Source organism: Podarcis bocagei (assembly GCF_964188305.1).
Source record: "Podarcis bocagei genome assembly, chromosome: 17".
NCBI lineage: Eukaryota > Metazoa > Chordata > Lepidosauria > Squamata > Lacertidae > Podarcis > Podarcis bocagei.
Genome location: NC_138143.1, coordinates 27,463,125 through 27,479,597, shown reverse-complemented (window position 1 = coordinate 27,479,597; position 16,473 = coordinate 27,463,125). Strand labels below are relative to the sequence as shown.

Genomic DNA, 16,473 nt, shown 5'->3' with positions numbered 1-16,473 from the left:
AACCGCACCTATATCGGAAAAGAGAGTCAGGTTCAAAAGAACCCAGGAGAGTTTTAGAAACAATTTGTTTTACAGCCTGAGGACACAGCATTCCAAAAAGGGAAAGAAGTGCCTATAGGGTCATGTTAGCCTTTGATGTGATCTAATGCAACTCTCCAGTTGGTATTTAAAGACAACAGCTATTTCATGCAACTTTGGTGCATATATAAGATATAAAAGGAATGGCATAGATATAAAACATGACAAGTGGTAGAATAATAGAATCTGGAATCTCAACACACTGTCAGCCAAACTGAGCCCCCTGAAATTTTTACACTTGCATAACACCGATGGCCTAGGATGGTATTACAGAGGTTTGCAAACTCCAAAATATTGTTCTAAAGCCCCTATGCTGCTTCTTTATATTCTGGTAAGTAGATCATACTTAGGGTACATGTGTGTGAAATATGCAAGCAAAATTCCATTAAAAAAACTTCCTAAGCAGCGGATTTCTGTAGAAAACAAGCTCATCTTCATTATAATAATTTTCCATAGAGCTGGTGCATGCAAATGAGGAAGTCCCTAGTGAAATCACTAGGGAGCTTAGGCAAGCCACTATTTTCAACCTCCTCTCCCGATTTGCAGCATGGGGGATAGTAACAGTAATGTATCTTATGGGATTTTAGTAATGCTTGTGAAGCTATTCTGAACGTCTGAAAGCACTATATAAATTATATTGTTATTGTACAAGTTGTTTCCAAAAGGTCTGCTAGGTTTTGAATAAATCTATATTTGAAGCTGCACATGCTAAATTATATCCACATGGAAAATTACAGCATAAAACTAATGCAGTTAGGACTGGAATCTTTTTAATTATCTCAAGAGGGGGGAAATGTTACAGAATGTGGAAAGAATGGTACAATAATGGGATTTATCTAGAGGGAAAATACCTTCCCAAAAAGTATTACACTACCCAAAGGCCAAAGTTTAAAAATAGTGTTTAAAAATATGTGTTTAAAGTGTTTAGAAATATGCTAGAAACAAAGGAAGAGACTAGAGAATATACTGGATGGTTAGGTGAACTGTAGGGAGCTGAAATGCTGAAAAGAATGAACGGTGGACTCTCACCTACTTTGGTTCATCCTTTACAAAAGAACACTAAGAGAGAAGCAGATGATCATGAAATGATAAGGACATTTGCATCAAGAAAATCTGAATTCATTTAAATTGGAATCACTATTATGTATATATGGTACCTTAAAGGGTCTCAGGAAAAGGGTTTTAAAAAGAGAAAAGCCAAAAATTACAGACTTAGTAATTTTATTTTACTTAGAAGATACCAGGGAAATATTAATATTCAAACACTGGATGAAACTGAATATTAGTGATCAATACCATTTGATCTGGCAGACTAGCCCATTTACCTTACTTGGAAAAATAATTGGTCCATTATGCAATTCAGTTCCTACAATGTGCATAGATCCCAGTAAGTTTTTTTTATTGCAGTTCCAGATATCATTCTCATAAGCAAGCTTGAGAAATTACAGAGCTGACCAAAATTACGTGAAGATGGAAGTACAGAATGTAATACACAACAAACTGGGAAAGATGAATGTGGGAATATTAAGGATTCAATGGTATTCAGTATCCTTGTCAATAACTTGTTGAATTAATTAAATGTATGCTTACCAGACTTGCAGAGTAAAAGTCAGAAAATGAAGTGAAATATTTAAGATTATCTTTTTAAAAAATTAAAAAACACCTAATCTTGGATAGATTTGCAGACAGTAAAAACTATACAATGACATTAAAAGGAAAACACCAAAATGCACTAGGAGAGAACTAAAAGCCAAACTGCTCAATCTGTGGGAGCAAAATCAGCTATCTAATTTTGCATTTAGAAACAACTTTGAAAGCAGCCACAAGAGTATGAATTTGACTAGAGCAATAGTGCTGAGCAAGAGTATTCAACCTTTCCCTGATGCTCTTTTATGGGTGTAAATAAACTCCAAAACTTCCATTAGCTCAGCAGCAGAAAAACAGAAATAACTAGAACCATAATCCCGTCTCAGAAGGAAATAGAAACTGTACAATAAAACCTGAAAATATGCTGCGCTCTTATGCCACAGCATCCTAGAAGACATGGGAAGTCAGGAAGGAATGGAAATGCCAGAAGTGCATAATCCTGCTATAGAGAGAGTGTACAACCTTCTATTCTTACTACCAGGGAAAGAGACAGAAAGCAAAATATAGCCATCCAGGCCTTTTTGTCTCTTTCACTCTAGCAGGAGGTGAGAGGCAGAAAGAAATAAAGCAGCCAGCTCCTCTGTGTCTGTCTGACTGGGTGAACAAGTGGGTCTGGCAGAAATTGCATCCTCTTTCTGTTCCTATTGCAGGGATGGAAAAGGAAGACAGTCCTGCCAGTTGGCATATTGTATGCAGAATTCTACTTAAAATGGAGCTCCATTCTGGAGTAACCATGTAAGAACATCCCCATCTTCCACAGCCCAGAATAGACAGAGGGAGCAAGCCCTTTATGCAATCTTCAGGAGAGACTCTAAAGAAAACTCACTTAGTTATTTCTCTCACACTTGCAAGAAGGGAAACATTCTCATCTACCTAATTCAGAAGATATATCTGTGTTAAATAGGACTAAGACTATCCCTCCAGGCAGTTCCCTTATTTCTACAAGGGGGGCTGGGACTGCACAAGAGCTATCCCACTTGGCCACCTAGAGAAAATTATCAGAAGCCTCAGAAGCAGTATTAGAAACTAGATATATAAGCTAATCACCAAATGGCACCCTAAACAGAGTTTGTGGTTGTCACAATGAAATGTCTAGGCACCTTTTATTTTTATTGTTATTCATTTCATTTCTATACTGCTTTATATTCTAAAGAAAAAAATCTCAAATTGGTTTACAACACATTAAAACACCAAATAAAGCAATACAGAATAAAACAAATTCAAGCTTCAAGAAAAGTATTTCAGATCCTTCTCCAAGGGACAATTTGCTTTCTCGATATTTATTTACCTGCTTAATTTATATAGCTGCCCCATAGCAGAAGTACCCTAGGAAGCCATTGTGGGAGAGTGGTTAGCGTGTCAGGCTAGGACCTGGAAGATCAGCCTCAATCTCACAGAGTTGTTGTAGGGATTAACTGCAGAGGGGGAGGGGTGAACCATGTACTCATTGGAGAAAAAGGTGGGCTATAAATGCAATAAATAAGCTCTTCTGCTTACCTGCTTAAGAAAGCTGGAGAGGCCAGCCAGATGGAGATGTCAGTTACCAACCTGGCATCCAGAGATCTCCATATGGTCGCAACTGGACCCACACTAGTCACAAAGCACACCTGGCTAATTTCTAATGCTGATCAGAGGACTAGGCAGTTATTTGCAAGCCTACTCAATACTGCTTACTCAACACAAGTAAGAATACAGCTCAAGGAGAGTTTATCACTGGTGGCCAAAACTGTTCAGCAATACTTTTTAGGGTGATGGGCAGGACTGCTCCTCTCAGCCCTTTGGATGCTATTCTGAGACTCTATCCACCTTCTACTTCCTCTGCACCAAATAAAGCTCCTTGCATAGTATGTGTGCAATAAATGTAATTTTATTAGCAGCAACACATGCTGCTACAGAGGAACAGATCGGCTCAAAGGATAGCAGTAAGGCACCCTCAGCACTGCAAGGTAGGCAACCAAACTCTGCTACGTTATTCATTCACTTCCATTCACTCCATTCCCACCCCCCCTTTTAAGCCTCTAGACTGAACATAAATACCTTTATGGGGGGGGTGTATTTGCTATAGAAAAAAATCAGAGGGCTGTTCACAAGTCCCACCTTAGCAAGATGTTATGCTCAGATGTGATGTTGCAGTATATTACAGAAGTCAACGTATATTATGTAGGGAAGCACATTTTCCTTTCTTACAATACATTAGACATTCATTTAATGTTTCAAGAGCTTTACTATTCAGAAGCATCTCCTGTCTGTATTAACAGCCTTTTGAGTCTGATAAATTAATATAAGTACCATTCTGGGTTTTTAAAAAATCTATTCTTCCTTAAAAACTATTCTCAAGCATTATTAATGCTAGGAGAGTTACCATTTTTATTCGGATTTCCCCCTAGATTTATATCAGCATCCACTTATTTGCCATCAGTAATAACCTCATAATGCTAGAGAGTACCTTTGGGCTAGGGGCTCTTTCTCTCCAGGTGATTTTTTCCCTGCACAAATTGCATGCCTTTCAAGCTGCTTATCTCCAGTCCCCACAGGGCAAAATACACTAAGATCTGTTATCTTTCTCCTACAGGGAAAAGCAACTGAGGGATAATACTGAGCATTTAAATGGCCTTAAGAGAAAGGATTAAGTAAACCACCTTCCCTTAACACTATTCCTCTGTAGACGGTAATCACTACTAGCCACTTTTCACTATTATTTTTTAAAGGTGGGGTGTGCTCATTTGGAACTAGAGCTACTATCACCCCAATGTATAGTCAGCTCTGACATCAATGAAGGGGGATAAGTGGGATGCTCCTCATATCCCAAACAGATCAGTACTGCAAACGCTTCTGATCAGCATGCATGTAGAGACCCAGAGCAAAGGAGTGTATCCATTCCTACAGAGGGACTACAGATGAGTGTTCTAGTATTCAATTGTCTTTTTAGTATCCCTGTCCCATATTTTGTTTTAATTCAAGCACTTCCCCAATCCGTTATCAGTGAATCATAGTGTTACATGGAAGGAATTCTGTATAAAGACAACCCTATTTTTACTTGCACACATCCTGTAGCTTAAAGTGCACAAAACTGTATGATGGTGGTTTTAAATGCAGCTTATAGGGCTGTGTTTATGATGTCTGCAAGCATGGTCTCCCGATTACCGGGATGCTGTTTAATGACAACACAATCCATGCACTATTAATATAAAATTAAAAGAATTCCAAAATGGGGTGATATTTAGAAAATGCAGGATCAAAAGGGTAGATAATACATCTAAATACATAAAGTATAGAAAGAGTCACAATTTCAAACAGACCCACTATATAACTTAATATGTGAAAAGCATTTAAAACAAGTATTAGAAGGCAATATTTTTATTCCCTGAGCATTACATACCTATTTTAGGCCATTGTCCGACACCTGAACAACAAATTTATCCATTTTATAATAGAACCATTAGCTATTATAGTATGAGAGTGCTATGCTACAAATTATCTTAAAGGTGTTCAAATAAGATACAGTTTTTGCTACAGTACTTGGCTGTATTATTGCAACAACCATTATTTCTGGAAACATTGTGCATATGTTTCTTCCTTGTAGACTTAAAGAAAATTCAGCAGATGCAGTAGCAGATTTGTTTTTAACTTTAAAACTGATTGATAAACTGCTGAAGAAGTCACTGACAGGACTTTAGAACTAATAATCCTTGAAAGCAAATCATTTAACAGTAAAAGGACAGTACTAATACTCAGACATACAGGGACATATGCATTTTCATGCACAAGTTTATTTTTGTGCATTACACAAACCTAGTATGCTAGCAGCTACCTGCCCTCATATAACCACCATGCATAGGTTGCTATATGCATGCTGCTCAAGGAAATTTCAAGCATGCTAAAGAGGGAGTAACAAATTCACTGGCATAGTTGCTTGTATGGCAATTCCTCAACTGCTTTCTGCAGCTGTACTCATATATACACTGCACGATAATTGGAGTCATCCAAGATGTTTGATGATGATGGATATTTTTGTTCACAGTGCATTAACTTTTATTAGTGTGCCATACACACCAAATGAAAAGGAATATTTCCTTCCCATGAACACCACACCAAAAAAAAGTTCATAATTAGCAGATCTGTTTAATGGCACCCTGTTGTAATTTTGCAGCTTAAGTCCTATTGCCTTTCACAGCAGTTTTTAGCAAACTAAAAGGGAAAAAAGAGAGAAAGCTTTGGCAGCACTTTTAAGGCAATAGCCAACAACACACCATAGGCTGCAACAAGACATCCCTCCCTCCCCCCCCCATCACCTAACCCTGCAAAACAAATTTGGGAGGCACAGGAGGCTGCAGAAGAATAAATTTTATTGCACAGGCAGAATTCTGTTGCACAAGAAGGATGACACTCCTTACGCTAAAGTTTATGACAGAGTACAGAGGAGTGTGGTGTATTGTATTTACATCCGGAGGCTTCCTGGGAAAACCAGAGAGATCTGTCACAATCGCAGTATTAAGGCTCATAAATAGGCTTACAGTTCCAAACTAATTATTGCTTTATTATCAAATCATTACTACTTCAGTCCTGTAAACACACACATACAGCCATATAATTTTTCAATAGAGTCCCCAAAAAGGTCAAACAAGAGAACTTTAGTGACACTGGATTCATTTCAATACATCATGTGTAAGTCAGGAATCCATCTGTAGTAATTAGTGGCAGGCATGAGAAATCCAGTGCTTCATTCAAGTAAGAATCAACACTAACAAATAGTAATCTCTCAATCTTTTTTCCTATATGCTATTTTCTTCCTCAAACACACCACCAAATCAGTTTCTCAAGAACAAAACATATTTTACCTCGTAAAATATTCTAGCCACTTTTTCTCTCAATATTAGATTAATTCCATAATATTTCAATATTCCAACATTTGCTTACACCTCCACTGCAACATAGCTATGAGTAGCAATCTCTTCGGTGATAAGCCAATGTAATGTACAGTATATAACATTGTACTGTCACATCTTTTTGGCTCCTCACTGAGAAGCAGAACATGTCCTACTTTGAAATCATTTGTTCTATTTCACACTTTGCTTGTACAAGCTGAAGTAAGCATAGAAGGACAATGAACACCTTGTCTTCACAGAATACCCTTAAATGTATGTATGCACGATGAATCCATGCAAGGTTGCAGTGAACATTAAGAGCATTATATGACTATAATGAAGAGTGAAGAACACACACATGCCTGCAATATTAGCACTAACAAGGAAACCAGAAACAAGTTGTCAGCTATAGCCTTTACTGAAAGGGGGGATGAATATAGGCACTGCCTTGAGGATCTAGGAGGAAAGACAGGCTACCGATACAACGGCAACATAAAATTCCACTGAACAGCATAAGTATTTTGAAATGGGAGTTAAGAGGTAGGCTTGCAGTTGAGCACTGATCATCAAAGTCTGCCATGGTTGCTCCATAGCCATTGCCTCTAAATAGGTAAGACAGGTGAACAACAACAAAGCACAGTATCATAAAAATGTTCATTATGAAATTCACATGCATAGACCACTTACACTGCAATAAAGGCAACTGTGTAGGTGGCCATCTGGACAGACGCCATAAGGAACAGGTTCAAATAACTATGTACATTGTGATACAGGAATGAGCTGAGCTGGCAAACAAGACGAATTGAAAGGGACTATGATTATGACTATCAGCATCAACTCTGTAGCTGGCACTCCACTTGTTCCTCTGCTCTTGCTTAGCACAGGCTATGTTAATCCAAAGGGACAGCGCGACTACAGATACACTGAACACAAGCGAGGTTCATTGGTGTGTGCAAAGCATGCGTGTGAAAATGGGAGGAGAAAGCCGGCTTGAGGTATGTGGCACTTTAGGGGGACAGCCATAGGACCCAACTCCTAGGGCCCCAAGGTCCTTTTGGCCCACCTCCCAATAAAATTGTTGATGGGTGTTGTCGTTCAAAAGGTGTGCATGCGCCACATCAGTTATGCAGGCAGAGCTTACCTCCCCCCGATTTTTCATTCACCCTGCACCCCAGGACCCACATGAAAGGAGTGGGTGACTTTCGGCGATGGCCAAAAACACGATAGACTGGCAAGGCAAGGGGACACACCTGCGGTTACAGGGCAACATTCATGCCTTTATCAGTATTATGGGCTGGGCAGGGCAGGGCGAAGCAGGTGCCTCAGCTATGTAACCAGAGAGGGAGGAAGAATGCATGGAGGTTTCTGAAGGGGGGGGCAAGCACACCGAGATCCAGAAACCTCAATCCCCCCCATAGGAGCCTGGGGGCACATTTCCACCTTCGCCCACCCCCCAAATAAAATATTTGAAGGAGCCAGAGAGCCCTCCCCCCCACACACACACAAGGGGATGACCATTGCCATTCAAATGGTGTGTGGCCTTGTGATCGATTATGCAGGGCGGGTATTACCTGGGCGACCCCCACCCACCCCTTAATATTTTGGCACCACCCCAAATTCCCCACTTCCTTCCTTCCCACCTTTTGTGGAAACGGAGGAGAGACCCTCACACAGGGGAGGGAGGCCTCACTTACGTGTAGATGATGGACATGAAGTGCATGAGCCACAGCACCAGGAAGAGGATGAGCCCGAAGATGGCGAGTCCCTCCAGGGCCAGATCCAGCACCGCCATCCCCGCCGTGGGCCACACGCGGGAGGAGGAGGAGGAGGAAGAAGGAGGAAAGGGAGTCGGTCCTCCTCAACACGAGCAGCGGAAGAATCGGCAGCGAGGAGGCCCCTCCCACTCGCCGGCTGCCCTCACGTAGCCCCTCAGGCGGACGCCCACCCGCCTCCTTCCCCCTCTGCCTCGCTCCTTTCCCCCGCTCCTCCTCCTCCTGCTGCTTCTTCGCCTGCCAGGCCGCTTCCTCCCCTGACGGCGGCCGCTTCTCCCTTCCTCTCTCCCCCTCCCTTCGGGCTCGCTCGCTCTCGCCCCGCCGCCGCCTCCCGCTTAGCGCTACTGCTACTCCTGCTCCTGCTGCAGCCCGCTCGCTCCCGCGCGCAACTGACTGCCTCCCCGCTGAGCCAAACGGACTTGCCTCGCGCCCTTCGCCCCGCCCCGATGCTGTCAGCCTCCGAAGCCACGCCCCCTACCCTCCCTTTCTTTCCTTTCACCCCTCTCTCTCCGTTTAAGTTTCTCTTCCCCAGGCGATGCTGACGTCATCGCCGTCCGCTTCAAGGGAAGCCCCGCCCTCCTCACGTCACAGGGAGGGGCGGGGAAAGGCCACAGAGAGTGAGTGAGGGTGAGTCACCGTGGGCGGGAAAGGGGGCGGTGATGTCATCCGCAGCCGGACTGGCGTGGGGAGGAGAGAGGGGCGCGCGCGGGAGGGGAAGGACAAGCAGGAAGGGATTTGGGTTTGTGGTTTTTTTTGTCCTTTCCGTCCTTCCCAGTGCCAGGTCTCCACCGCCCCACCTTTCCCAGATTTTACACACATGCACACACATTTTAATATATCTGTACACAAACACGTACATGCACACGTGTGTATGTGTGTAGACACACACACACACACACTCATGGGAGTAGCCAGGGGTCGGGAGGGGTCAGCTGCGCCCCTGAATCAAGTAGATAATTAAAAATACTTGTGGAAAGATTTGGGCATATTTTTCTGGGCACTTGGGGTCAAAAGCGTATGGAAGGAAGCACTTTTGTTTTTTCTTTCTGTCCGTCACAGCGTCATGTCTCCGCGCCCAACCTTTCCCTGATTTTACACACATAGACCAGTGTTTCCCAAACGTTTTTGGGCAACGGCACACCTGTTTACCGGAAAAAAATCTCGCGGCACACCACCATTAAAGCCCCGCCCCGTGACGTCAGCGCGCAGCGTCACGCCGGGAGGGACGCACAAAAGTGAAAGTTTTTTCCCTCCCCCTTGCCGGGGTGGGAGGAGGCAGCAGAGCGAGGGACTGAGGGACGGCGGCAGCTGAGGCGGCGGCGGCTGTTGTGGTGGTGGCGGCGATAGCGGGCGGAGGAGGGGGCGGCGGCGGGGCTTGAGGAGCCGTCGCCGGGAGTTGCTGCTGCTGCTGTTGCTGCTGCTGCCCGGACATGCCGGCCTCCTCCTCCTCCGCTGTCTCGCGCTCCTCCCTTTTGCGCGCGCTGCCCCGCCGCTCGGCACCACCACCACGGAGCCGCCCCCGGCTCGACGCGGATCCTCGCCGCCGCCGCCTCTCGCCGCCCGACTCGCCCGCCTCCCTCCCACGGCACACCAGCCGATGTCTCACGGCACACTAGTGTGCCGCGGAACACCGGTTGGGAAACACTGACATAGACACATACATGGGCATAACAATACAAATACAAATCTGAGGTCCCCCCCCCCACAGAAAGCCTGGCCCTCCCTAATAAAAATCCTGGCCATGTCCATACACACACACACACATATGTATTTTATATATACCCACACAAAGACATTCTCTTGATGGCTGTAGTAACACAACCCTCTCTGTTGTAGCAAGAGAGCAAAGAGCAAAAGGAAGTACCTGTGCCATTCCAGAAATTAACAGATATCCCACAAATCAATTAAAGGAGAAACCTCATATAGCACTGTAAAAAGTCTTGAAGGGGGCAGACAGAAAGGTGAGTTGGTGGGTAGTTTTTAAAGCAGGAAACCCCACACCACACATGCAAATCCCTCATTATGTCCTCTGTAAGGGAACCCTTTCCAGCGCAGAGCCTCCGACAAAGAAAAAGTGGATTGTTTGCTGTAGCAAAACTCATGGTGTTGCAATGGCACATTTAAGCTTAGTGATTAATATGGGTGAGATGCTTTTCTGGAACTCCTTCTTCAAAAGATGTGGCAAATGGGATAGGATGGTAGATAAACCTGGTGAACGTAAGACAAGCCTGCTGGCTTTGGTCAATGGCTTGTCTGGTTCAGTTCCCCCATACATCAGGCTGTGAGGGGTGTATGTGGATTAGGTGTCCTTTCATTCAGCTTAGCCAATCTCCTGCTGGCTGCCAGACATGCAGGCAGAAGGCCCACTGGTGCAGTGATTGCTTCCAGATACGGTTTGACCCTACTGCCATTTGTCTTTTTTTGCCATGGCTGCCATGAGCAGCAGGCGAGTGGATGGAGAAGTGTTTTTTCCAGCAAGAATGGGAGTTAGAATCGCTTCCTTGGTCATGCTTAGCGCAGACCCACTGAAATCAATGGAACTTAAGACTGAAACCCTAAGCCCACTCACTAGAGAGAAAGTTCCACAGACATGCCTAGGATTGCGCTATAAATTAGTCATTCTAAGCATAACAATAAGTCTAGATTCAATCCGCTGAACCCAAGCTGTTTCCTTATCATTGCGTTTCAAAATCAAAATTTGTCTGAAATATCCTTTGTGGTTGAAATAGAGAAGAAGTACATCATCAGTTTCAGACTCCCACGTTTGGCAATAGCTTGCTTCTAAAAGGACAGAAGAGAAGAAAACCACACAAGTTTCATTCAACAGAAGCCAGCTTCTGGAACACATTGAGTTAGTAGAGTAAGACTGAAAGTCCTATCCCATTCTTGTTGCATCCTCTAAAAGGATTGCTCCAGAGGAGTCAGGAGCCTTTATGTATATGCTTCCACCACCATTACTATGGCTGTTGTTAACAATATACTGTAGTAAGAAGCGGGAAGTTTCCTTGTACAAAGCAGTTATATATCTCCAGTTTCAAACTGTAACCCCTTCTCTGAACTCCAGTGCTGCTTTTTTCCATTTGCTTCCCACTTTCAGCTCAAGAAATTTAGACAGCAGCTTTGGAATTTTGCAGGGACCATTTCTAAAAAGGAAATGGCATTATCAGAAAGATGGGAGAAGGAGGGGCCAGGGAATTGTGAGTTCTGAGGATTGAGTATGATGACTGTGGAGAGCAGGAAGAATGATGGTAGGATGGTTCACAAAACACCTTATCAAGACAATAATTTTGAGGAAGAACTTGAAAAGGGAGAGGAGGTCTGAAAGATAAGAGATTGGCTGTTGCAAGCAGGAGGAGCACCAGAACAGAAAAAGGAGTTGGCGTAGAAAGAGGAAGCAGAGTTCCAATTATAGATGGGGGGAAAGAGGCAAATTAGAAAACTACAAGCCAAAAGAAAATTCAGAAAAGAGGCAACCAAAATGATTAACAGGCTGGAGCAATTCACCTATCAGGAAAGGTTGCAAATAGGAATGGGCAACTCTGTTATTTTTAGTTTCTCTCAGTTTCTTGTTTCTCCTATCTTAAAAGTTCAGTTCTCCACACTACCACAGCAGTATGATTCTTTTAAAGTCCTTACAAAAATGAACCAGGATTTCAGTGTAACTGCCTCCTAAGGTATTGTATGCATTTTTGCCCAATATACACATTTTTGCACAGCTTATTTTCCCTAATATTTACATTTCCCATAGTAAAATGCATTTCTGCACATGATTTTCACTAACATATATGCATTCTATGCACACTTTACCTTAGTCTGTTTTGGTACATATTGGCTGGAGAACTGTATTGCAGAATTTGGAAAACTACTAATTTTGAACGATGGTTGTTTTGGTTTGCATTTGTTTCAGAAGGTGTGAATTGGGTAGACTGACCTTTAGTTGTGAACTGAATCAAATCTCCCCCCCCCCCCCGCCCACAATCCATAGCTGCAACATGTGGGACTTTTTGTTTAGAGAAAAGGGAAGAAAGAGGGGACATGGAAATGGTATATAAAACTATGCACTGTGTAGAGAAAACAGATAGGGAAAGGTTTCTCTCCTTCTCTCATAATACTCGAAATTAGGGACATCCAGTGTTGGAAAATTCGGGTCAAACAAAACAAAGCAGTTTTTCACAAAGTGCACAGTTGAACAATTCACTCCTATAAGACATAGTAACGACCACCAACATGGATGGCTTTAAAAGAAGATTAGACATATTCGTGAAGCCACAATGGCTATGTTCTACTTCCACTGTCTGAGGCAGCAAGCACAATAAAGCACAAGACTCTTAATCTCAGGGTTATGGGTTCGAGACCCAGGCTGGGCAAAAAGATTCCTGCATTTCAGGGGACTGGACTAGGGGATCCTTGTGACCCCTTTCAACTCTACAATACTATGATTCTATGCTGGAAACGGCAAGTGGGGAGGGTGCTGTTGCACTCAGGTCATGCTTTTGGGCTTCCCATAGGGATCTGGTTGGCTATCTAACATCATTTATACTCCCGATACTGAAATCAATTATAAAACTTATAAAGAAAGAAATTAAAAATGACTTCCAATTAATCTCACTGTATTTTATATATAGTCATACTAATTTTGTTGTTTCTTATATTGTGGTTGTTTGTTTGACTTCATTATTTGTTTGCTTGTCAGTTTTCCCATAAATGTATTTATTTTAAATCAATAAAGATATACTTTAAAAAAGGGGGGTGGGATCTGGTTGGCTATCATGAGAACACGATGCTGGCTCGATCCAGCAGGGCTCTTTTTATGTTTTTAAGAGAGGAGAAACAGTTCTGGGCTGGGGAACTTTGTTCACTCTTGATGGGAAATCTAAAGCCAGTGTCACAGATATATCAGGAATAGCCACCGACTTACTGATATATCCGAATTGCATGTCCAACTGCATACCATTTTTGTGACTGTGACAGATGCCAATCTGTAGCTGGTAGAGACGTCTTAAAATAGAACACTCTTTGAGCCTCATGTTGTTACCAAGCTGACGTACTGCTTCATAAAATAGCCGTCTTCTAGGCCTGTCCTGTTGCATGTCTCAAGGAAGGGTCACCTGACCACCAACCCTTATGGATGAATCCATGCAATCCAGATCTCAGGTGGGGGACGGAGGACGGACGTGAAGGCATTGTGTTCTTGCCAACTCAAGCAAGCCAGCAAGCCAATGTATTTCACTACGCAAAGCACACCCCTCTGCCTATCTAGGATGAATTAATTTGTAAATCATCTAGAATGCAATTCTTTCCATCAGTGAATACCAGCATCACTTTATTTGTATGCTACCTTTTCCACACACACAAAAATTTGGCTCAAGTGGCTTACAACACTGAGACCGATACATCACAAAATCTACCGTGAATAATTTCATAGTAACAGCAGTAATAAGAAGAAGAAGAAGAAGAAGAGTTTGGATTTGATATCCCGCCTTTCACTCCCTTTAAGGAGTCTCAAAGCGGCTAACAGTCTCCTTTCCCTTCCTCCCCCACAACAAACACTCTGTGAGGTGAGTGGGGCTGAGAGACTTCAGAGAAGTGTGACTGGCCCAAGGTCACCCAGCAGCTGCATGTGGAGGAGCGGAGACACGAACCCGGTTCCCCAGATTACGTGACTACCGCTCTTAACCACTACACAGCATACAACAACATTTCAAGACTAAAATGCAGCAATGTTATACCTCCTGGCAGTAGCAAAAATAATAAGGGAGGCTCAGCAGTTGTACCTGAATCCTAAACATCCTAGTGTATACAGTCTACAAGCCTTCTGAACACAGTCAAAATCCATCAAGCCTTTTCTTCTTCTTCATCATCTTCTTCTTCATTTAGTATGTTTGCATCTTATCTAAAATTGTCAAAGACCCCGAAATCAACAGGCCTGTGGCGAAGTACTGTTACATTGCAACAAGAATAAGACGAGCAATGATGACAGCAACGGAGTTCAAATTGCAAACATCGAAGGAACGATAATAAACAGTAATGACATTTGAATTGAATTTTCAAAACCTTAAAAGTCGAAACCTGGTCATAAACATAAGTACCAATTTTGTGATTTGGCCATATCTCCACTGTTATCTGTAGTACAATAGTACTCATATTGCCAATTTTATTTTATTTATAAATTGCTTGTTGGTCATTGACCGTATTAAAGATATTTGATTTGATTTGTTTCAAAAATGAAAAGGGAGACAAAGTATCCTTAAAAGCAGCTAGCTCACTATAATTTATTCACAAACTAGTTCAAGAGTGCTTTTGGTCTTCTTAGCTAATTTTGTTTTTAGTTCAAAAGGGGAGAGAGGGAGATAACCCCCCCCCTTCACCATCTTTGTCCTCCTGGCAGTAGGGGCACTCATACTTCCCATTTCTACTGGGTGCTAATTCCCCTATCCCCCTTATTTTTATATGGAAGATGCAACAATGAGGGTGGGAAACACTGAAGGCATCTTCTGGGTAAATACATAAATAAAAAGAAAAATAGCAGTAGCAGCTAACATGATGGATGCAAACGCTTTGCCCCTATTCACATTCACACATGAAACATTGTCTGGTAGTGGTAAGTGTGATGAAGTGTGTGTTTGTGGCAGGCAGAGGTTGACAGCAATTTTTAAAAGGCAGGGTGACCTTCCCTGCTTTGAAGGGCCCCAGACAGAGGCATTTGCCAATGATCAAAACTGTTCACATTAAGAGAAAAGTTTGAATGCCAGGAAACATAATGTGCAGAAGTAATTCCACTATATTTTGTGTTGCATTTGCAGAGCACTTAGATCAGTGAAGATTCAGAGACTGGAAAGCAGGAAAGAGCCTGAGAACTAGAGTATTTGTTTTCAGGTCCATATACAAATTTAAAATATGAATGCAGTGCATTCATATTTGCAAACACAATGCACTCTTCAGAGATCCAGAATTAATTGCAGTTCTCTGTAAAAACTTGCTGCTATATCATGTAGGAAACTGCCCTCGATTGTTCAAACTTTGGGGCTTTCCAAACAAAGATAATTTTTCTATAGAGATCATTATGTTTTCTCATTTTACTGATAGCACCCTATAATGGCATTCTTTTGTCCCTACATAACAGAGGAGGATGAATATTTTAGACGAGAGCCTCATGTTTTACAAGATTGTAGATGGCATCAGGTTATGGTGAGCATAAGACAAGGTTAGGCAATATGGTGCCCTCCATACATGGTTGAACTACAACTTCCATCAGCCCCAATCCAATCAGCATAGCAAATGGTCAGGAAAGATAGGAATTGTAGTCCATTGACATGTGGAAGGCACCAGCTTGGCAAATCTATGGGGAAAAGTGGGGAAAGGAAGGACAAAAGAGCTTATCATTTCAGAACCATTCACATTGGTGTGGGGAGGGCAAGGGTTACTTTACAGTGATGGGTAGATTAGAAATATTTTTTACCTTGCTTCCCTCTGTTCAAAATGCCTTGCAAATGGATAAAAAGCCAAGATAGGTATGCAAGTTAGCAACAAAAAATGGTAGCGCATGGTGTTGATTGGCTGGCTCCTGCTTCTTCAGCAATACACCCCTACCCAATCCATAACAGCATAGGCTCCAACTGCCCCTTGCAGGACCAGGCATTGGACTTTCCATAGCCCAACCCAAATACAATCATACCTCATGGTACATCCACTTCATGTTACGTTCTTTCAGGTTACGTCCCGTGGTGTCCCGGAAGTACAGGAAAGGGTCACGCATGCACAGACGCACAAAATGATGTCACGCGCATGCGCAGAAGTGGAGAATCACAACCCGCGCATGCGCAGACGCGCCATTGTGGGTTGTGTTCTTTTCATGTTGTGAATGGGCCTCTGGAACGGATCCCATTTGCAACCAGAGGTACCACTGTAACAAGAGACCAATGAGAATACAGATGAAAGAGGTTTGGCTTGGGCATGGGGCACTCCCGCCCGCGGGAAGTGACGCGTGGTCAATCCAGGTGGGGGTTCCTAAGACCCAATAGGGAGACCCCCACAGGGACCGCCGTCTGGGGAAGTGCCTTTGGCCCTGGCCCCCCTGGGCATGCGGACATGGCCACTCCCCCAGGATCCCT

At 43.0% G+C, this 16,473-nt stretch overlaps 1 protein-coding gene across 1 annotated transcript in view; it reads right to left on the bottom strand.

The window, feature by feature from the left end:
- Positions 1-8,755, bottom strand: part of UGCG (UDP-glucose ceramide glucosyltransferase) — a 32,607-nt gene extending 23,852 nt beyond the window's left edge. The window contains exon 1 of the mRNA XM_081176766.1: positions 8,285-8,755. Coding sequence (XP_081032892.1) covers positions 8,285-8,382 — 98 coding nt within the window. The 5' untranslated portion in view covers positions 8,383-8,755. The remainder of the gene's footprint in view (positions 1-8,284) is intronic.
- Positions 8,756-16,473: the final 7,718 nt, after the last annotated feature.